The 21708-nt window shown below is 50.4% G+C and overlaps 1 protein-coding gene across 1 annotated transcript in view; it reads left to right on the plus strand.

The window, feature by feature from the left end:
* Cdh23 (cadherin related 23) overlaps positions 1-21708 on the plus strand; it is a 355092-nt gene that overhangs the window by 197183 nt on the left and 136201 nt on the right. The window contains exons 12-13 of the mRNA XM_070020517.1: positions 3071-3220; positions 3906-4064. Of these exons, the coding sequence (XP_069876618.1) occupies positions 3071-3220; positions 3906-4064 (309 nt within the window). The remainder of the gene's footprint in view (positions 1-3070; positions 3221-3905; positions 4065-21708) is intronic.

The following is a 21708-nucleotide window of genomic DNA, read 5'->3' on the forward strand; positions in this document are numbered from 1 at the left end:
AAAAAGGCTGGATTGTATGTTGATGCCATTGGGCCATGATGAAGTCTGGTGACTTTGGCACACAAAGTTGTTGGGATGAGAATCCCTAGCCAGGACTGTGGTTAAGGGGATTTGCACCCATTTACCTAACAGGATATATCTGTCACGCACACCTCCATTCCAAGGGCTGGCAGCCACAAGCCATGCTCAAGCAGGAGCCAGTCCTCTGGTCAGGTTGTATAGCAGCAGGCTGAGTATGTGAGGGGACTGCTCAGAAAGTGATCCAGGAGGGTGGGGGCCAGAGGTGGGGAGGTCCTCAGGACAGCAACACATAGGGCCTTGGTTATTTTTGAGCTAGGTTCTCACTTCCTACTTAGATACAGGTCTGGACCATAAACTACCTCTGTTTCACTTCCATGATAGCTGTGATGGCAGGTACACACCACAGCACCCTGCTATTGGTTGAAGAGGAGGTGTCATCAACTTTCTCCTCTGTCTGCCTAAAACTATAATCCTCCCAATTTCAGATTCCCAAATAACTAGAATGACAGGCATGAGCCACCAGCAACTGGCTTACGCTTTGTACATTTGAACTATTGAAAGATTATTCCTGTGTCTGCTTATCACATCTCTGACATTTTTAATGTTAAGAAAATTAAAACATAGCTGGGCTTATACAGATAGCTATCTCCTTAGAAAGCTAAGGTTGGAAGATTTTAGTTAGAGGCCAGTCTGAGCATAAAGTTCATGAGACTGCATCTCAACAGAAAAGGCTGGGCCTGCTGCCACAACTATAGCAGGAAGCATAAATGGGAGGATCAAGGTTCAGGCTAGCCCAGGCAGAGAAAAGCAAGATCCTATCTCAAGAAATACCAGAGCATAAAAAGCCTGAAGTTTGCTTAAATAGAAAAGCACCTGTCTAGTAAATGTGAAGCCCTGAGTTCATACCCCAGTACCAAGAAGAAAAAGAAAAGCAAAGAAAAAAGCTGGGCACTTGTGGCTCACACCTGTAATCCTAGTAATGCAGGAGGCTGAAATCTGAGGATTGTGGTTTGAAGCCAGCCCAGGCAAGAAAGTCGATGGGATTCTTATTTCTAATTAACCACAAAAAGCCAGAAGTGGAGCTTTGGCTTAAGTGGTAGAGCACTAGCCTTGAGCACAAAAGCCCAGGCCCTGAGTTCAAGCCCCAAGACTGGTAAAAATAAAAGAAAGAAAGGAGGGAAAAAGCAAAAGAGGAAAACATGACAGTTCTGCTGGGCTGTATCCAGGCTCACTTCCCTGTTAAACTTGTGCAATGAGAGGGGGAGAGTAAGGAGAATCTACCCTTATTAGACCTCCTCAAATTTCCTTGGACCCCTGCTCCCATGCTCAGCCCTCCTGTCCTCTAAGCCCCAGGACCCACGAAGCTGGGTCCACTGAGGCCCCATGGAGCTGCTTCTCTAGTGCAGGGTGAGGTTCTAGGGTCCTCCTCAGTCCTCTCGCTATCCTGACCTAAGGCTCACCACCTTTTCTCTTTGCTTCCTTTCTCCTCCACACCCGTCTGGCTCCTTCTCTCCGGCTCCCTCTTCCTTGTCTCCATCTTCTCTGGCTGACTGACTCCCACTGACAGAACTTGGTAAGTGAGCCTTGACAAGCCGGGGGTCTGGGAGTGGAGGTGTGCTGGGCAATGGAGAGGAGGCTTGGCAGGGGGCATTTCTCGGTCCTAGTTGGCGCAGCTCAGACACCCACTTTCCCAAGCCTCCCGGTTCTGTGGGGGGAGAGAGGCACAGTGTTGCCTGTTCAGAGTTGATACACTCCACTGCCTTTGGCTATTAGTGTCCCTTCGGGCATTTAATTGATTCCCTCCATCTGACAGGATGGTCCATCAGAGAGAACTGAAACCCCCACAGCCTGACAGGACCAGAGAAGTGTTTTTCCTATAGTCCGCACATGGGGGAAGCCCCACATTTAAAGACTTCTAGGGTCAGGGCAACCCCGCTGCCCACTCTCACCAGGAACAGCTTCCAGATGGGAGCCCCCAAGCTCCCTGATCCCCAACCTCCCCTGGACAGCCAGGAAGAGGCTATGCCTACATTGTGGCTATGTATTCCACAGCAAAAATGCAGCATTACCCTATCCAGGCACTGAGCAGGTGGATTATATCCCCCATCAGGCAATGAAGCCTGGACTGGTGCCCACTAGGCATCCATAGCAATGGCCAGGAGGAAGGTCCTGACTGGGAACCCCCCCTCAGGTCCCACCTTGTTGGAAGGGTATCTGTGGGTGATCTCCCCGCAAGACAGGAAAGGAACCAACACTTTGCAAGCACGCTAGACTGTAAGCATCAACAGCCCTGCTTACTGGCTCTGAGCTGGGGTCTTCAGAAACAGGAGTGACCCACACTCTGCTTTGTGTGGTCAGAGTCAGGTAGCTTCTGAGGGTTTTGTGGGCTGTAGCTTGGGCAGAGCCATCAGAATCACTGAGCTAGAAGGAGGTGGCTCTGGAGCCCCAAAGCAACCCACTGGGAGCAGCAGAGCTCATATGGACATGGCCATGCTGACTGAGCCAGAATCCATTGTCCTCCTGGGCTGTGCTACCCTGTCTTCTGTCACATGTAAGCAAAGCCATGTTTTTCCTGACTGACAAGTCCAGAGGGAGAGATGTCACCTCCTGTTCACCTCCTGTTCCCCCATCCCAGCCTACTAATTGCTTTCCCCTCCTCCTACTCCCTACCTCTCCCCATTCTCCCCCCATGTCCCTTGAGTGTTGTGCTGTCAGGTCCCTCTCCCCAGCTTCAGTCCCTGAGGCTAAAGAAGGACACAGACAAACATGGGAAGGACATTGTGGCACAAAGAACTAGAAGAAAGTCCCCAAGGCCTAGGCACAGGCAGTAGGCAAGGACTGGAAGCCAGGCCAGCATCTCTTCAGCTCAGCCAGGGCCTCACCAAGGGGGCAGGCATATCCTCTCCAGCCTCCAGTACTCCTCCTCCATGCCCCCATAAGGCAGTCCCACTGCCTTGCCCTCCAGTGCCCTCTGCTCCTCCATCCACACGGCCCCCAATGCCCCAGCTTGCTGCATACTTTCTGACTGGCTTCTCCATCCTCACCCCAGGGTCTGAACAGCATGTTTGAGGTGTACCTTGTGGGCAACAATTCCCACCACTTCATCATCTCTCCCACCTCCGTGCAAGGGAAAGCAGACATTCGCATGCGTGTGGCCATCCCCCTGGACTATGAGACCGTGGACCGCTACGACTTCGATGTAAGCCTTGCTCATGGCACCCCTCCCCTCACTGGGCTGTGGGGGCTCAGGGGATACAGGGAGAGGGGCAGAGCACCACCCTTCAAGTCCTGCCTCCCAGAGAAGCCACTGAGAGACAGGAGACTAAGGATATGTCTGGGAGTTGGGGGCAGTCTCAGTAGGCCCAGTGTAGCCTTAGAATCTCCCCTTAAGAACCTTATCAGCTGAGCCTGTACTCCTAGCTATTCAGGAGGCTGAGAGCTGAGGATCGCAGTTCAAAGCCAGCCATGGCAAGAAAGTTCATGAGGTTCCTTATCTCTAATGTACTGCCAAAAAGCTGGAAATGGAGCTGTAGCTCAAGTGGTAGAGCGCTAGCCTTGAGTGAAAAAGCTAAGGGACAGTGCTTGACCCCAAGTTCAAGTTCCAGTATTGGCGCATGTGCACGCGCACGTGCACACACACATGCACACCCATGCACAGGCCCCTGTGGCTTTCAGCCCTATCCCCACTGCCCCTCCCTCCAGAGCAGAAACAGTAGCCACCCCTGGCCCCGTGCACCAAGGATAGATGCATTCACAGCACATTTCTGGAAGTGGCTTCAACAGGCGTTGCCATAGTTGAGACTAACCAAGGAGAAAGGAAGTCTTTCAGGGTGGGGGGAAAAGGGGAGAGGCGAGCTCACCCAGCCCCTGCTCTGCTCCTCCAGCTCTTTGCCAATGAGAGCGTGCTGGACCATGTGGGCTACGCCAAGGTGAAGATCACCCTCATCAATGAGAATGACAACCGGCCCATCTTCAGCCAGCCACTGTACAACATCAGCCTGTATGAGAATGTCACCGTGGGGACCTCAGTGCTCACAGTCCTGGTGAGTCTGTATGTCCTTGGGGCCACTAAACTCACAAGGAAGACCCATTCAGGCAGAAGAATTCTCAACTGCTGAACAGTTGGGGAGGAGTGCTCCATGTACCTAGAGATAGTGTTTGTTGGGATGCTGAAGTGTCTGGACTCTCCAGGATGAGGCTCCCTGGCTGGGGCTGCAGTGTGGAAAAAGAGCCTACCTGAAGGATTATGGGATTGGACCCCAGACACTTTGATTTTTCTTCCTTATATCTGTCAGGGACTGGGTCTGGGTAGGCCAGGTACTCCAACTCTAATGGGTAGGTAAGGTAGCATTTCTGATGAGGGCAGTCCTTACTAACTGAGCACTGCAGGTTCCCTGAAGGTATTTAGGCAGCCTTAGCTTTGTTTGGCTGGAACTTGTTCTTTAACAAGGGGACCCTCTCAGTGCCCCTTTATATCAGTTAGTACTCTTGTATGGGAGATATAAAAATCATGAAGGGGTTCAAACCCTCCCCCCACACACACACAAAAAGAAGGAGGCTGGGCTAGGAAAGTGGCTCAGTGGTAGAGTGCTTGCCTTGCATGCATGAGGCCCTAGGTTCGATTCCTCAGCACCACATGAGCAGAAAAAGCCTGAAGTGGCAGTGTGGCTCAAAGTGGTAGAGCACTAGCCTTGAGCTGAAGAGCTGAGGGACAATGCCCAGGCCAGAGTTCAGGCCCCCACGACTGACCAAAAAAAAAAAAAAAAAAGCTCATGCAACAAGAGCATAAAGGATTTCAGGCATGTTTGCATCCAGGTGCTCAATTCAACAGGATTGGTCTCTAGCACCTGACTACTTTCTGTAGAGGCTAAGAGGAACACTAACACATCCACGCTTACTTTTTTTTTTTTTTTTTTTTTTTTTTTTTTTGTCGGTCGTGGGGCTTGAACTCTGGGCCTGGGCGCTGTCCCTCAGCTCTTCAGCTCAAGGAGAGCGCTCTACCACTTGAGCTACAGCGCCACTTCCGGTTTTCTGGTGGTTTATTGGAGATAGGAGTCTCACGGTCTCTCCTGCCCGGGCTGGCTTTGAACCGCTATCCTCAGATCTCAGCCTCCTGAGTAGCTAGGATTACAGGCGTGAGCCACCAGCGCCCAGCTTCCATGCTTACTTTTTACCAGTTGATCAACCCTAGTGTGGTGGGGTGGGGAGTTCCTTTCAATAGTCCAGCCAATGTCCCAGAACTGAGTCTCTGCTTATTTCATCATTCTAGAACTAGCCATCATGATTCTGGTGTTGGGGAAGCCAGGAGTTGGCAGTCAGGCTGAAAATAGAGAAGGAGCATGTATTATGAAATTTGAGTTAGATGCTGAGCTCATGTAGAAGTTGCTCAATAAATCTTTGAGGAATTTAACTCACCAGAGCCTCTCCTTATCCACAGGAGGCCCACAGAGTCCTTGCTACCCTCATTTCTGCCTCCAAGCTGACATTGCCTGCCATACTGGGTCCCCCCACTCCGAAGTGTGTTTACTCTTACAGACAGATGGTGTGGCACTGTGCTGTGCCCCCAGGCCCTTCTGGTTTGACAGTTATTAATATTTCAAACAGATGTTTAGCTAGTCAGGCCGTCAGATGTAAACAGTGAGTTGGCTGCGTCTGTTCTTTCCACCCCCTGCTTCCTAGCCCAGGAGCTCCCCCAGCCTTCTCCAAGGTGCCCCAGCAATATATCAATCACCTGCTGCCTGAAGCCCTGGGACCCTCCTCCCACTTCCCTGGGCCCAGCAGAGGGCGCATGGCAGACACTCAGGGAGAATACACAATCCGGCACTGGAATGTCAGGAGGAAGGCCATCCAGACAGCCCCAGCCTCAGAAGTCTGGCAGAGGATGGAAGGTCCCTGGAGGCCAGGGACTGTGTAGCAAAGAATTCCTGTGTGGAGTCCAGCCTTGGTGGGCATCAAGAGACTCTTGCCTGGAGTTCTCACTCTACAGTCTCGTTCTTATTGTAGGTAGAAGGGCCAGGGACATTTGCAGAGCAGGGTGAGGTTGAAGTATGAACAAAGACACCAGTACAGGGCTGGCACTGAGGAGCAGGCTGAGTGGAGCCCCTCACGCAGGGTTTTATCCTTAGCTGGTGGGGGGACCTGCCTGGCCCTGTCACTAGTCCTGTTTACTCTGGCCCTGTATCCTTCCAGAGCATCTAAACAAGCTTAGCTTCCTCTGGAACTGCCAGATCCTGCCAGCCTCTAGTTGCAGACCTCCTTCACCCAGGCTCTGCTACCTCTCTCCTATCCCCCAGTGCCAGGTTCATGGGACCTTGAAGGTGCAAGGGGGTGCTGTAACAAGTTCTGGTGGGCACTGCGTGTGCCGTGTCCTTCCTTCACTCTGTGCTCCCAGCTTTCATTTCATTTTCCTCATTTAAAAAATGACTCCCTAAGTTGCTGTAGAGAATACAACCACATCCCTGCACACCTTCCACTCCATGGTCATACCTGCCCACCTCCCCTAGGTGCGGCCAGAGCTCCTGGCAAGTGGCTTTTTTTCCTGGCCACATCCTTGCCCCACCCTTGGCCTCTAGCACCACCTGAGCTCCAGCCTTGCCCTGACCCCCAGGTCCTGGCCCCCAAGATTCCCCTCCTCCATCTCAGCCTTCCTGTGCTTAGACCTAGGTCAGCTCCATGTTTCAGCTACCTTTGCTGCAAGAGAGGGGCTGGAGTTGACGCTGCCTGCTCAGGGACTGTGAAATTTCTCCTCCCTGACCTTTTCTGTGATGTTATTTAAATGTTTCATGGGCAGTTGTGTCAGAAAAAAAAATTATGACGAAAATGAAGGTATTTTAATTTGCAGTAAAGGCTGAGCAGAGCCTTCTTCAAGGGGCCTTCCCAACACCCCCGGCACAGCCCTGCCTCTGTGGCTGGTCACCTGTCATGGGGGACCTGGGTATTATGACAGTGGCTAGGAAAAACTGGCTATGGTTGCCAGCCTGGGAATCCCAGTTGGGCTGGAGGCACCAGACTCATTTCCCTGCTCCCAAGACCACCCCCAGCCTAAGTCTGGAGGCCTCTTCAGCCCTCTGTTATTCCAGCATGAGTTGCCACTGGGAGAGAGGAAAGAGGAGGACCTAGAGCCCAACTCTGGTTGCTTGCTTGGTCAGTCCTGCATGACTAGTTCTCTTCTCTGCACCCCACAGTAAAGCAAGGAAGGCAGATTGAAATGTGCCTTTGACTGTCTTGAGACCTCATGTCTAGAATGTTCATACAAGGGGGGCAGGAGATGGCTAGGACAACCTTACAGGACTGGCACACTTGTCCTGCATTTACTGTAACTACCCACCTTACATGCTGCATTTTTTACTTCTTAGAAAGGTACTAGCATGTTCTCACTGTGCAGGTGAGGAAACTGAGTCTGTCTCAGTGAGGTTAACTAACTCTCCTGGGCCCCTTTCCCAAGGCTGGCAGATGGCTGGAATGTACGCAAAGGCCCCTGATCTTGACCATGAACTCACTGGGAGGCCCTAGGTTAGACCGTGTTGGGCAATGGTGAAGACAGAAGCTAGGAAGGACTCTGTAGGGGACTGGCACTGACCCTGTGCCATGCTGGACCCTCCTGGCAGTCAGGTGAATCTATATGTCTAAGGCTAGAACAGTGGAAGTTTTCCCCTGGGTGGGAGACACCTTGCCAGGCATGGATAAGCAGGGTCCCAGGGTCCCTGTCTGATTGCCCTTCACCCTGTTAGCCAAGGGCAAGCTCAGGTCTACCACCGTGGGTCCATGGCAAGCCTGGGCCTTAGTTTCTACCTCTGTAGCCCCAGGGAGGTACCCTACTGGAATCCTACCTGGCAGGACTGTCATCAAAATTGAATTAACTGGTTCAGGAGGACACTCAGCTCAGAGCCTGCTAGGAACACATCAGAAATGTCAGCTGGTCATGCTGGCCCTCAGAGCACCACTGGGGAGTAAGGAAGGGAGCAGGGACACGACCTTTAGAGTTCTGCCCCTCATCTGGCAGCACAGAACATGAGTCCCAGGGCAGTAACTGTGCCAGGCCCTGCCTGGGGTCTCCATTTCTTCCCTGTGTTCCAGAGGACAGTGAGGGGATAGTGCCCTAGCTACCTCCCTCCCATGACCCTCACCTGATACCTCCTTCCATGTAAGGACCCCACCCACTGACCCCTGGAGCTTCTTGTCTGCCTGGTTTCCCCTTCTCTAACCCTTCTAGAAGTATATGAGAGAGTTCCTAACCTTTACCACTCCTGGATCCAAATAACTCTCTTCTTCTTGGTCTCCTGCTCGCCTCAGTGCTGTGTGTCCCTCCCCTTTCCCCCACAGACAGGAAACACCACTGACACCAAAGGGAAAGGAGGTGGGGTGATGTCATTGCCCTGGGCTGGCTCCAGTGGAGGCCAGCTTCAATCCTCTCCATGAGCTCTGAGGGAAGACTTCAAATGTAGCTCTTCCATCAGTTTTCAGGCCGCAGGGCTTGGCTCCTGGCTCTGAGTCTGCCAGGCATCCCCAGCCTGCAGGCTGTGGGAGATCCTGTCCCACTTCATGCTCTTGGAACCCAAGCAATCAAACTTGGACCACAGCCAGGGTCATCTGAAAAAGTCAACCTTGCCTCAATCTCAGGGGAAGCTCCCACCCCGACTCCCCGGTTGTTGTTGTCTCTGACCCCACAAAAGCACAAGGAGTTCTGCATAATCAATGGGACCTCTCTGCTACTACAGTGGACCTCTCTAGAATGAGGGACACCCAGCTTCAAGCCTTGCTTCTGGGGCTGGCTGGCTGTAAGCATGCACAGGGCTGCTCCAGCATTTGCAGTGGGGTTGATGGCAATAATAAAGACTTACCTGTGTTCCAGAGAGATGGGCATTTAAAGCTCAGGGTGCATGGAAGGGCACTGGGTAAGTGACAGCTGTGATTGCTGGCACAGTGATTGTCATTCTCACTCATCACAAAGTCTGTTCCATCCCACTCAGGGGCCAGGCAGCTTCTCAGAGCACTGGCTCCACAGCTTCCCCCCACTTCCCGTCTTCCCCCCTTCCCCCAGTCTTCTGTTCCCACTCCTGACTCCCATTCTCTTTTGGCACAGTGGCTATGAGCTTGCCTGTGCCCAGCCCTGAGTGCCAACACCCGGGCTGTGGCTTCAGGTGGGTCATAAAGCACAGGGAAAGGTATGGTGACTGCAGGAGAGAAGCAGGACTCTTCAGAAAGAGGTAAATGACAGGAGCTGCCTGGTATGGGACCTGGACATAGCTCTGGTGCTCTGCTGCCACCATCTGAAATTTGTACTATATTTTTTGTTTGTTTGTTTGTTTTTATTTGCTTGTTTATTTTGCCAGTCATGGGGCCTGAACTCTGGGCCTTGGGTGCAGTCCCTCAGCTCTTCAGCTCAAGGCTAGCACTCTACCACTTGAGCCACAGCACCACTTCCGGCTTTTTTTTCCTGTTTATTTGGTGTTGAGGAATCGAACCCAGGGCCTCATGCATGTGAGGCAAGCACTCTACCACTGAGCCACCTTCCCAGCCCAAATATGTACTATGTTTTTAAGCAAGGAGCCACTTGTGTGTTGTCTTGGACCTTTCAGCCTTTGTAGCTTGCCCTGGCTTTGGGCTGTTTATAATTCTCAGCTCAAAGAGACTCTGTCTGTGGTTTTCATGGTTCATGCTAGCTCTGAGCACAGGACCAGGCCTTGTGTCCCTACAGAGTTCATTTCCATACCCATTGCTGGGCAAAAAACACCTAAACTCAGCAGCACAAAACCACATTTCCCTACTCATAGATCCAGTGATCAGGAATAGGAAAAAGCCGGGGAGATAGTTGGGTTTTACTGTCCCTCCATCACTGGGTGCCTGGCACAGTGTAGCAGAGCCTGGGCCCCCAGCTACTGACTTCCTGTGTAAGGGACCTCTCTCATCCCCTGTCTTCGTTAAGACTTCCTGCTCAGGAGGTCTCCCAGATGCCTTCTGAGCCCCCTCCCCCGCTCCTGTCAGGCAGGCTCCAGAGCTTCAGACCCTACCTGGCCCAGAAACCAAGATCACCAGATTCTAGGATCCCTGGAGATCCTGGCCCTCCCTAATCCTGGAGGCCCAATTGCAAGATCAAGGCTGTCTCTGCAGGCCAGCAAGTATGTATGGCCTCTACATTGCAGAAAGCTGCTAGGGAGGACTGGCCTTGGGCTTTCCTGGGTGTTCTCAAGACCCTGTGGCCCCAGAAAGTAAGTTGCTCCTTTTCTTTCCGGAACAAGATTGTGCATTGTTTAAAGCAAAGGGCACCTCCATGTACAGCTGCCAAGAGTCGCGGGTGACACAAGACAAGGAAGTCAGAGTCTGTCATATGGGGGTGATTATATGACATGAAGAAACTGAAGATGGTAGGGAACGGGGTGCTAAGGCATTGTATCAATGTCATGGTGGCCAGGTGTCCCACACAGAATCACTATATACATCCCAGAAGGAAGAAGGAGGATCAAGGTCAAGGATCTGGTGGGTAGACACTCAGAGGGCAGGAGGAGGCACAGGAGATCAGAAGGGTCTGTCCTCTTCTACCCAGGGGAGAGGTTTCTAGTGAATCACATGACAGCTCCATAAGTAACAGACCTAGGGGAGGAGGTTGGAAGGTACCAACTGGAAACTGGGAGAGCAGCCGAGGGGCTAGAGGGATGCAAGGCTCCTCCTTCCACCCTGTTCTACTTTCCAAGCCCATGCGGAGGCCTGGGTGCAGGCCAAAGGTGTAGCTTTACTGATCTCCTCCCAGGTCAGCAAAATTCATTATCTGGATTCTCTAGCTGACTGACCAGGTGGCCCAGTGCCTTCAGTAATTGTGAGAAACATAGTCACCGGCCCAAACTCAAAGAATGGACTTAGAGCTGGGCACCAGTGGTTCTTGCCTTTAACCCTAGCTACTCAGGAGGCTGAGATCTGAGAATTACAGTTCAAAACCAGCCCCGGTAGAAAAGTCCCCATGAAATTCTTATCTCCAATTAACCACTCAAAAACTGGAAGTGGAACTGTGGCTCAAAGAGGTAGAGTGTTAGCCTTGAGTGAAAAATCTCAGTGATCTCGCTCAGGCCCTGAGTTCAAGCTCCATGTCTCGCAAAAGGAAAGGAAAAAGGAGAGGAAAAAGGAAAGGAAAGGAAAGACTTGAGACAGACACCAAGGAGAACAAAAGTGAGACTTGAGATGATTAATGGTAATCATGCGAGACTGGTTGTTTGGTGGGCAAATACTCAGAGAGGATATACCAAACAATATATTCCCCAATTTGAAAGTACCTTTTCTCAGTTTTATTGGGTAGTTTAAAGACTTTCACCTTTGGGGGTTGGTTGAATTTCAGAAGAGGGTATTTTCTTCCTCCTCTCACCACTTGGTTCTCCTGTAGCAGGAAGTTCTTTTGGTTTGTGCATACCGGCACATAATTTTACCGGGGTCCCCTGCTTCCCCTGCTTGTTAAACTCTCCTTCTGATGTCCTATTTGCCTACTTTGTTTATCTTAGGACTCTATGATGGTCCTATCAATCAGTAAGCTGTTAAGTCATCCTATAAGCAACTTTTCACTCAGGGTCAAATGTCTTATCTTGAAAAATGGACTGCCACTGACATGTTTTCTGCAGTCATGTCAAGTGGAAAGGGCCAGCCAGGGGTCCGCAGTCTGCCCTGGAGTCCTGTTCCTCTTCCTATACACAGGCTAGCTTGGGGCAGGTAGCTGGCTACTTGGACTCTGTATAGTGGTCAGCAGGATCCCTGTCTCACCGTGCTATGAAATGACAGAGATCAAGGTCACAGTCCAGGGTTGGCAGATAGCAAGTGCCCCCAAAGTGGTACCAGTGTCTCTGTGCCAGGCCTCCAAGGCTACGTATGGCTTTCTAGAACAGCCCTCCCTCTCCCTGCCTCTGATGCTGTTGCTTCTACCATTATGTAATGCTGGTGACAGAAATTGCCAATATGAATTATTAGTGAGCCTGAGAGATGATAACACGGCCCAATGGCTAGGCCCCATCTGGATACTTCAGCTACCCAACAAAGGGCAATGGGGCAGTTAAAGGTAAGGAAACCTAGTAGCTTGGGCTAAGACCACCAGAAGCTGTACTGGCCAGAGATGGAGGGGCTCTTCTCCTCCCTCCCAGATTCTCCACCCCCACCTGGCCTCTCGCCCCACCCCTCCTGACACCTCTCACCACTGGCATCTTAATTGATCTCATTGTTCTCAAACCCCTTGAGACCGGAGACTCCAGCTGTGCTTAAACAGAACAAAATCTCTTCCAATTTCCCCACCGTTTAAAAGAAAATTGAATTCTTTATCTGCAGCCTGGGAAGAGGAGGGGGGAGAGGGAGGAAGGAAAGGAAAAAGGAAGGGGAGAGAAAAAGGGGGTTGGGGTTGGACAGTAAATAGTAGGTCACCCAGCCCTGTTCCTAAGTCTGCCTGGAAGGTCTTTGTGAACACAGCTTCCCTCATTTTGGGGTGCTTGAAGCTGTCCTTCTGGGGCTCTTAAGTGTGCTTTGGGCTCATCTCTGGTCTGATGGGCTGGGGTGCAGGGGTAGGGGGAAGCTGGGAGGAGGCTGAGCTGTTGACAGTGATTGACAGGTCAGAGTTCCTCTGTCTGTCAGGCCTCAGTGCTCCTACCAGTGTTTATCTCCTTAATCTAAATATCAATTGTAAAGGTGAAATGGGATGGAATGAGAGGCAGGACAGGTACTAAAGAGACTTTTCCCACCTCTTCCCTGGGCTTCTGGGAGGAGCAACTCAGGGCTCTTAGGGTACCAGGGGGAGTGACAGGGGTGGAGGAAGAAGCCAGCCAAAGGGGCCTGGGCAGATCTCTGTGTCTGGGTGCTGAACATCTCTGCCCAGAACCAAATTGTCGTGGGCCTTGTGTAAGGCCTGACAGCTTTCAGTGCACTGATTTTTGGCAAATTGAGATCAAAAGCCCCATTGCTGTGGGCTTTGAAGTGCTCCACAGTCTCTGTCATTAGTGTCCTGGCATCCACCAAACCTGATGAGGGGAGGCTGTGTGTGTTGCTGACCTCTGCCCTTCACAAAAGCAAGAGGACAGGTGGTAACATCAAGAGGAGGCACGGGAAGCCTTGGGCACTTCATAGCATGGTGCATATAAATCCTCTGTACCCATTGCAAAGAAGCAATAGGCACAGGGAAGTCATTAGCCTGCCCAGCCAGGCCCAGTCTACTACTGAGTGGCCACAACAGGATTCCAACCAAGTCTGTCTTAACGCCAAGCCCCTGCCCTGTCCCCACCCCCTCCGATGATGGAAAGCTAGATTCCCAACCAAGCAAAACTCTAGACTCCTGATAGAATCAGCCATCAACCAGGGTCCAGCAAGGCAAGGTGACCTTGAGCAGATCCAGGCTCCAGGGCCCTCCCTCAGTGTCCTCATCTGATAAATGAAAGGATTGCTGGATGCTCTCCTGGGCCCCCTGTGCTAACAACATGTGACCACCTGCCCCCAGAGAGTCCCCTCCTGAGCTGAGAGCAGTGACTCCCTGTATTTCTAGCCTGTCAGAAGTCACCCTTCCGTAAGTTGGCTGCTGATTGCTCTGCTCAGGCAATTGCTCAGAGGACGCCAGAGCGAAGAAAATAGAACCCTTGGGCAAGGGGACAATGGGTAGCTATATGAGTGTCCAGTGCCAGAGTGAGTTCATAAATGCTGCAAACCACAGGCCTGTACAAAGGCCACCTGTACTAGCTAAAGCTGGGGTAACAGGGGAGCAAGGGCCAGGAGTAGCTATCAGGACCTTGGCCCAAGTTTATACATGGAAGAGCTGGAGGAAAAGCTGCAGAGCTGGTGAAAAGCCCACAGGGGTTCCAGGGAAACTGACCTGTGAGCCTAGAAGTGGCATAACCTGACCATGCAGTCCTTGCAGGACAGCTTGGGAGCTGAGCTTCCTATATGCTTACCTGCTTATTTGGTGTCTTTTTTTTTTTGGGGTCCGGTCATGGGGCCTGAACTCTGGGCCTGGGCGCTGTCCCTCAGCTCTTCAGCTCAAGGCTAGTGCTCTACCACTTGAGCCACAGCGCCACTTCCGGCTTTTTTCTTATGTGGTGCTGAGGAATCGAACCCAGGGCCTCGAGCATCCAAGGCAAGTGCTCTACCACTGAGCCACCTTCCCAGCCCTTATTTGGTGTCTTTTAAAGTGGTTTTTTTGTCATTGTTGTTGTTTTCTGGTGCCAGTGTTGGGGTTTGAACTCAGGGCCTAAATGCTGCCCTAAGTGCTGCTCAAAGCTAGCACTCTATCATTTAAGCCACTACTCCACTTATAGCTGTTTTATTTTGATGGTTAACTGGAGATGAATCTCATGTACTTTCCTGCCTGAGCTGGCCTCAAACGGCCTCAGATCTCAGCCTCCTGAGTATCTAGGATTACAGACTTGAGCCACAGGCACCAGGCTTTCAAACTTAAAGAAAAAAAAAAAGCATACTTCATGGTAAAGCCTACATTTAACTTCATGATTCTTCCAAGACACCTTCACATGTAAAACCACATATATCTAGAACAAAATTTCTTCCCATCTTCATGCAGTAATATTTCCCAGCATATGTGGATAAGGCTGAGTTGTGAGGATCACAGTCAGCCTGGGTAGGAAGGTCTGTGAGACTCTTATCTCCAATAAACTACTAAAAAAACTAAAAGTAGAACTGTGGTTCAATTGGTAGAGCATTAGCTTTTAGCAAAATAAGCTCTGGGATGGCACTCAGGCCCTGAGTTCTAGCTCCAGAACTGGCACAAAAACAAAGAGCTTGGCTCCTTTTCCTTTCTTCCACTGATATGTTGCCTTTATCTTTATGGTCCAAAATGGTTGCTAAAACCCCAGCTATCACACTCATATTTCAAGCTACAGGATAGAAGAAAGGAAAGAGAAGGACCTTTCCCTTCCCTATGAAGGTAGTATCCTGAAAGTACCATATAAACATCTCCTTTCCTCTTACTGGCTTTATTGATCTTGTGGCCAGGCTTAGCTGCAAAGGAGATTGGGGAATGTAGTACTTTAGCCAAGTAGCATTGTACTCACTTAAAGATCATGGATTTCTATTAATTTGAGGAAGAGAAGGGAGAATCAGTTTTCGCCAAATAACCTGTGTGCCCCAGTTTCCTCTCCTGGAGAATGGTAATAACAATGGTTTCTTATAGATCTCTTGTGGGGATTCAACAAGATAATACATGTAAAGTGCTTAGTATAGTATCTGATACAGGAAGTACTAAACAATGACAGGCACCAACATTCAGTGCCCAGTCCCACATTAAGCATTTTCTGTATGTGTTATCTCATTGAATCATAATGACAACCTGGTAAGGTCCAAATGAGCCTCAGTGTTTTATAGATGAGATTCAGAGAAGACAGCTGGGTACCAGATGACATACCAGTGGCAGGGCCAGAGCCCCTGTCTCCAAGATGCCTCCCTGAGTGAGGCAATACAGCCTCCTGGTAGAGATCAAACTCCTCCCTGCAAGCCTGGCAAAGCTGTGGGGGCCACAGGATGACAGTATCATCTGATAAGACAGCTAATATCATCTGATAAGACAGTATCATTTGATAAGACAGACACCTGCAAAGGTGCCCCTACCTAGCACCCCATCTAGAAGAGAAACCAGGACAAAAGCTCCCACTGTAATAAAGAGCTATAAAACAAACATCAAAAGATGGAAATTGCCAGGCACTGGTGGCTCACACCTGTATCCTTGCTACTCAGGAGGCTGAGATCTGAGGATTGTGGTTCTAATCCAGCTTGGACAGCCTGGGCAGCTGGGCAGAGTCTGTGAGACTCTTATCTCCCATCAATCACCAGAAAACCAGAAATGGAACTGTGGCTCCAAGTGGTAGAGTACTAGCCTTGAGCAATAAAGCTTAGGGACAGTGCCCAGGCCCTGAGTTCAAGCTCCACAACTAACTTTAAAAAGAGGGGGGGAGGGAAGGAGGGAGAGAGAAAGGGAGAGAGAGAGAGAGAGAGAGAGAGAGAGAGAGAGAGAGAGAATCTGTGACTCATTGATTAGCCCTTGGCCCCCTTTTCTCTGCAAGCCTCTGACCCCTCCCTCCACCTTCCACTTGTTGGGCACAGTGAGGACAGTGAACTTAAAACTTAAACATAAGATCTCCAGTCTGTGAAGACACCCTGACTGCTGGCAATGAGGTAGTCAGAAAGCAAGAGGACCTGAAGGCCAGGGCACTGGCTGCGGCTCTTCTCTATCCCTCCAATCACAGTAGACTCTTATCCCATGTGGCCCTGGGTTGCAGGGCCTCAGTTAAAAGGGCTGGGGCTACAGCCCTTTGCTGGGCTCAAAGATCATGGGTGATTTATACTTCCTGCAACAGACTTTGACCTTAATTTCTTCTGTCATGTGGGGCTGTAAAATTCATTAGGGACCCTCGGGCAGAGTGATGGAGATGTCAAGCGGGCAATCGTGTGGGTATTTAATCTATCAGATGTGTGGCTTGCCATTTAGGGAGACAACAAGAGAATGTGGAATCAATACGGTTCATTAGCGAGCAGTATGGGGGCCTAATCAGAGCCCACCAATGACAGCAGGTGGGAGGGGCGTGCCACCCAGCCACCAAGTCACCTTGGAGTGAGGGCATATCCCTGGAGCATGGGCTGTGACCAACTCCCTTCCCCCAACTAGACTTGGAGTTGTCTGTCACTTCTATAGCTCCCTTCTCCACCACCCCCAGGAGAGGCAAAGCCTGGACTACCTAATGCTCTGATAGGGCAGCTGCAACGGTGTGGGGGAGGTATTCCCAGCCCTGTCATGGATGCACCCCCGGGGGGTTGATTGTACTGTCTTCTCTGTCTTCCATCTCCTGAGCACAGAAGTTCCCACTTAACTGAACTTTAGACACATGTCCATCCCCACAGCTCACAGTTCTGGCAGCCTCCCCTCTGCCTCCTCTGCTGTAATCCCAGCTTGATAACTGGCCCAGAGAGACCCCCAAGTCCTGATTGTGCATGTCTAGCTCACTCCCAGCCAGCTACCCTCCCTCCTTCCACATTCTTAGGAAAATGGGTTTTGGCATCCTGAGTTTGCTTTGTTTAGTGATGATCAGATGTGATTTTTTTTTTAAGTAATTCAGTGGAGTCTTCTGTCAGCCCAAGGGCATGAGAAAAGGAGAGTAGAAAGATTGGAGTGAGGCTTTTTTTTTTCTTTTCTCTCTTTGCTGTGTGTGTATGCCTGTAGTCACTAGATCACTGGCCGTGAGACCCTCAGCCACTGGTAACTGTGGGCTCTAAAAAGCAGTCATGTCCCTCATCTGGCCTGAGGGCTGTCCTAAGTCTACTTCTAGAAACAGAACCTTAGGACTGGAGGGGAGGAGTTTGTTTCACAGATGATCCCAGAAACACACATGGCAGAGAGGGGCAGGAGGCACTATGAAGCTCAGCAGCACTGTGGGTAGAAAAGAAATGATGAGCTCAGATCCATGGGGCAGGTGATCTGGAAGCTTGGGAGTAAGGAGACTGGGGATCTGATGCCTGGCCCTCAACAACAAGGTGGATCTGCATCATTCCAGCTGCTTCCCCAAGACAAAGGCAGAGAGACACAGGTCCTCACAGTAAAGCAGCATCCCTGCCCCCTTACACACCCCCCGCCCCGCCCCGGGCCTCATCTAGAGATGAGCTCACCTTAATTGTGGATTAGCCAAAAACATGAAGTTTTGACTAAGCATAGTCAGAGAACAATATTTTTTTTCTTTTAAATGAAAAGAAATTTCAGCCAGATGCTGGTGACTCACACTTATAATCTTAGCTATTTAAGAGGCTGAGATCTGAGAATTGTGGTTCAAAACCAGCCCAGGGAAGGAAAATCTGTGACTCTTATCTCCAATTAATTAACTAGCAAAAAGCCAGAAATGGAACTGTGGCTGAAGTGGTAAAGGGCTAGCCTTGAGAGAAGAAGCTAAGTAAAGACTCCCAGGCCCCAAGTTCAAGCCCCACAACCAAATGACTAAATAAATAAATACCTACAACAACAAAAAGTAGACAGAACACCTTAGGAAAAAAAAAGTCCATGTTTCTCTATCTGCCTTCATGTCTAACCTAAAACAGAATCTTAGGACCACTGTTTGATTGCAAGTCTGTTGCTTAGCATTTCTGAGCTAAAACCAGGACAGCATTAGTTCCTATCTTGTAGAGCAGGAGTGGTCACTCTATGGACCTTTCTCAGAATAGTACCTGGTCTCAGAGGGTGTAACACTGTTACTAATACTGCAGTTATTGGCTTCTCATCTATGAGGGAAGTTGTCTTGTTGGTTATTTTAAAGATGAAGGTCAAGATTAAGGCTAGGCGCCATGCATAGTGTCAGGCCCATTGCCATGCAAGGGTGTGGATTCATTATCCCTGCCTCTGAGGCAGCCCCATGCCTTCCCCCAGCCCTTACTCCAGCAAGGTAAGAGGCCCTGGGGACTCCCAGGCTACTCCTGTTCACCCTGACAGCCTTTGACATGGCATAATTGCTTCCCCTCTACAACTCCTTTAAGCATGGAGCTGCTAGCCAGAGCAATTTGCTCCCCATCAATTTTTATTTCCAGGTTTTAAAGCAAAATAAAGGGAAGTAAAGAAAAGGGGATACAGGCGCCCAAGAACAACACTCTGTCCACAAAAACAAAGGAGCTGGAACCCTGTGCCCTGTGAGCACCTGCCAGCCTTCCACCTCTTCCCTACTGCAAGACTGACATGTTAATAAAGGGGATTGAGCTGGCTTCCCTGGAATCCAGCTCCTGCTCCTGCAGAGTGTGTACCACCTCCCCTTCACCTTGACCTGGCCATTGCTGCCATAGCCCAGGCTGATGGACGGGGAGGGAGGTGCTGAGCCAGAGCTCTCAGTGGTGAGAGCATGAGATCATGATGGGAGCAGGAATCAGTGCTAGCTTGCCTTGAGCTGGCCCCTGTGTACTAGGCACAGTGTAGAGCACTGACCATGCATAAGGTGGCAGTGGCTGTTTTGTTTCATATATAGGGAAAATGAGACTCAGCATGGAAGTCACTATAGTGGTTCTCCCTCCCTTCTCTCCTCCCCCACCTCTCTGTATGCATATGTGCCACTACTGGGGGCCTGGTTACTATCTCTTAGCTTTTTCACTCAAGGCTGGTGCTCTACCATTTGTGCCACAGCTCCACTTCCAGCATCTTTTTTGGTCAGTCGTGGGGTTTGAACTCAGAGCCTGGGTGTTGTTCCTGAGCCTTTTTGCTCAAAACTAGTGCTCTACCACTTTGAGCTATAGCTCCACTTCTGATTTTCTGGTAGTTAAAGAGATAAGAGTCTCATGACACTTCCTACCCAGGCTAGCTTTGAACTGTGATCCTCAGATCTCAGCCTCCTGAGTAGATAGGATTACAGGCATAAGCCACCAGTGCCTGGCTTTACTTCTAGCTTTTTGATGATTAATTGCAGATAAGAGGCTCACAGACTTTCCTGCCCCAGCTGGTTTCCAACCTTAATCTGTTAGGTTTTTAAAAAGAGGTAGCCAAGTAAGAACAGCACCAAGCATGTGGTATTCAGGTAAGGGGTAGGTTTATTCATCGTTCCGTGGCCCTCCACGCGGCTGGGAAAGGCCTGGGAAAGACCTGAGAAAGAGCTGGGAAAGAGCTGGGGAAAAGAAAGAGCTGAGAAATCTAGAGAGCTGGGAAAGAGAGCATCTGGGCCTGTGCTAGGCCTTATTTAGGGTATGGGTGGAGAAAGGTGTGGCCACATCAAATTCAGATGTGACCTCAGCGGATGCAGATGTGACCTCTTCCAAGTGTGCCAGTTGCCTAGGTAACGCAGGTACTGGGTGGAGACTTTGCTGCAAGGAGGGTGGAGTCTGCTCGCCTTCCAGGAGCTGACTTTACATAATCCTCAAATCTCAGCCTTCTGAGTAGCTAGGGTTACAGGCTCTCTTACTGATCTCTTTCTTTGCCTTCTTTCTATTACATCTACCTATCACCCCTCTGACTTTCTTTCCTCCAGAGAAGCTCATCCACTCAGGATTTGAGACATCCTGGCTTCTCTCTGAGAAAAGGGACTGCCTAACCATCACTTACAACCTCACGTCTTCCATTCCCTGGGCTGGTGTTTGTGAAAGACCATTTTTCCTGCCAGATACTAGGTCCCTCTGCTGGGGACCCTGGGGAGAAGGCAAGCTCCATTTCTGCCATCAGAAAGCCTTTATCCTATTAGAGAATGAGACCAAGCAACATTGGATCAGTCCCTTCTGCCAGAACCATGCCTTCTACCACATCTGTCCACTGCCAAGACCTACCAGCTCCCCAGAATCCAGCCACTTCCTGGCCAACCTGATCCCAGCCTGCTGTCTCTCACCACTGCCTGTGTGGTCCTCTCTCAGCTTCTGCTTGGGCCTCAGGAGTAGACTCCTATGTTTGCAGTTAGCAAGAGTTTTCACAATAGAAACACTTTACAGGAATGAGGAAGCAGTCCCCAGGAGGGCTCGTGAAGTGTCCTCCCAGCAGCAGGCACTGCTAGTGCCAAGATAAGAAAGCAGGACCCAGCTTGGCCTAGGAGGAGCCTGAGGACTGAGTGGAGGATGAGGACATGCAGGAGAGGAGAGTATTGAGTGGAAGGTAGACTGCTGGCACCAGGCAGGACAGAAACAGGCAGGTAGCTCAGAAAGCTGAGCAGCACACAGACCCTGGCTCAGATTGGACCCAACTCTATAAGTGAGTGCTGAGGACAAAGCTTGGTCCACAACTCAGATCTTTCTCCAGTGATATTTTTGTGACTCTACACGGAGTCACAGAATCCTTTTTGAGATCCTTGTACCTAGTTTTACACCAGACCTTAGAGACTATTTCTCACCCAGAAAGAATGCAGCAAGGATAGCATAGATACTTGAACATGAGCTCCTCATGCATTTGGTTATCAGGAAGACTGGACAGAAAGTCCTCTAGAGGCTTTCTCTGTGCTTGGTTCTGTGATTGATTAGTAATGTCTGCCATGGGCACAGATGATGATGTAGGTTAGTAGCTGTCCATTCCAGGTTCTCATTGGGCCAAAAGGCAGAAAGACTCCTTCCTTCCCTTTTCTCTGCACTCCCCACCAGAGTTGGGTCCCCATTTTCCTAACCACCTTTTCACTTGATTCTTGTACTCTACCTTGTGCTCTGAACCTCCAATAATGGACTCCCCAGTGGAAGACCTCCACATGATTAGAAGGTTTAGACCAGGCATCTAGGTTTTCCTGAATGTGCCTCTCTCCTTATGCTCCACAGACTCCCATCATTTCTCCTAGAACCTATGCTCACTTCCTGGTATCCTTGACATCCAAATAATTTGCCTTTCTTCTCTAGCACAAAGCCTCCACCACGAGTTACTCCTCTCTCAGGAGCATGGCCACCTCCAGGAACACTTGTAAAGATACTCAGAGTAGCAACATCCTGCCACATTTGCCCTTGGTCCCTTTAATGCCCACCATGTTCCCTACCCAGCTTTCTTCAGGGTTATGGGGAGATCTTCCTCCATGCAACAGGCAGAAAAGTGTGGGTAGTCTGGGTGTTTTGTAGCCTTTGGCTTCAACCTTGTGTTCGAGAAGGAAGCTTCAGTTGTGTATGTACCATGGGTGTGTGGAAGGGCACAGAAGCCCTCTATGCTACCAGGCCCCTCTGGCCAAATCCCCCCTGCTTTCCACTGGCTGGTCTGGGCCTCCCAGACCTTGCCTGTATACTGTGACTCTCATGCAGTTTCGGGAGTTACTTAGAGGG

This window comes from Dipodomys merriami, unplaced genomic scaffold, assembly GCF_024711535.1.
Source record: "Dipodomys merriami isolate MVZ:Mamm:240054 unplaced genomic scaffold, mDipMer1.0.p SCAF_14, whole genome shotgun sequence".
Lineage (NCBI taxonomy): Eukaryota > Metazoa > Chordata > Mammalia > Rodentia > Heteromyidae > Dipodomys > Dipodomys merriami.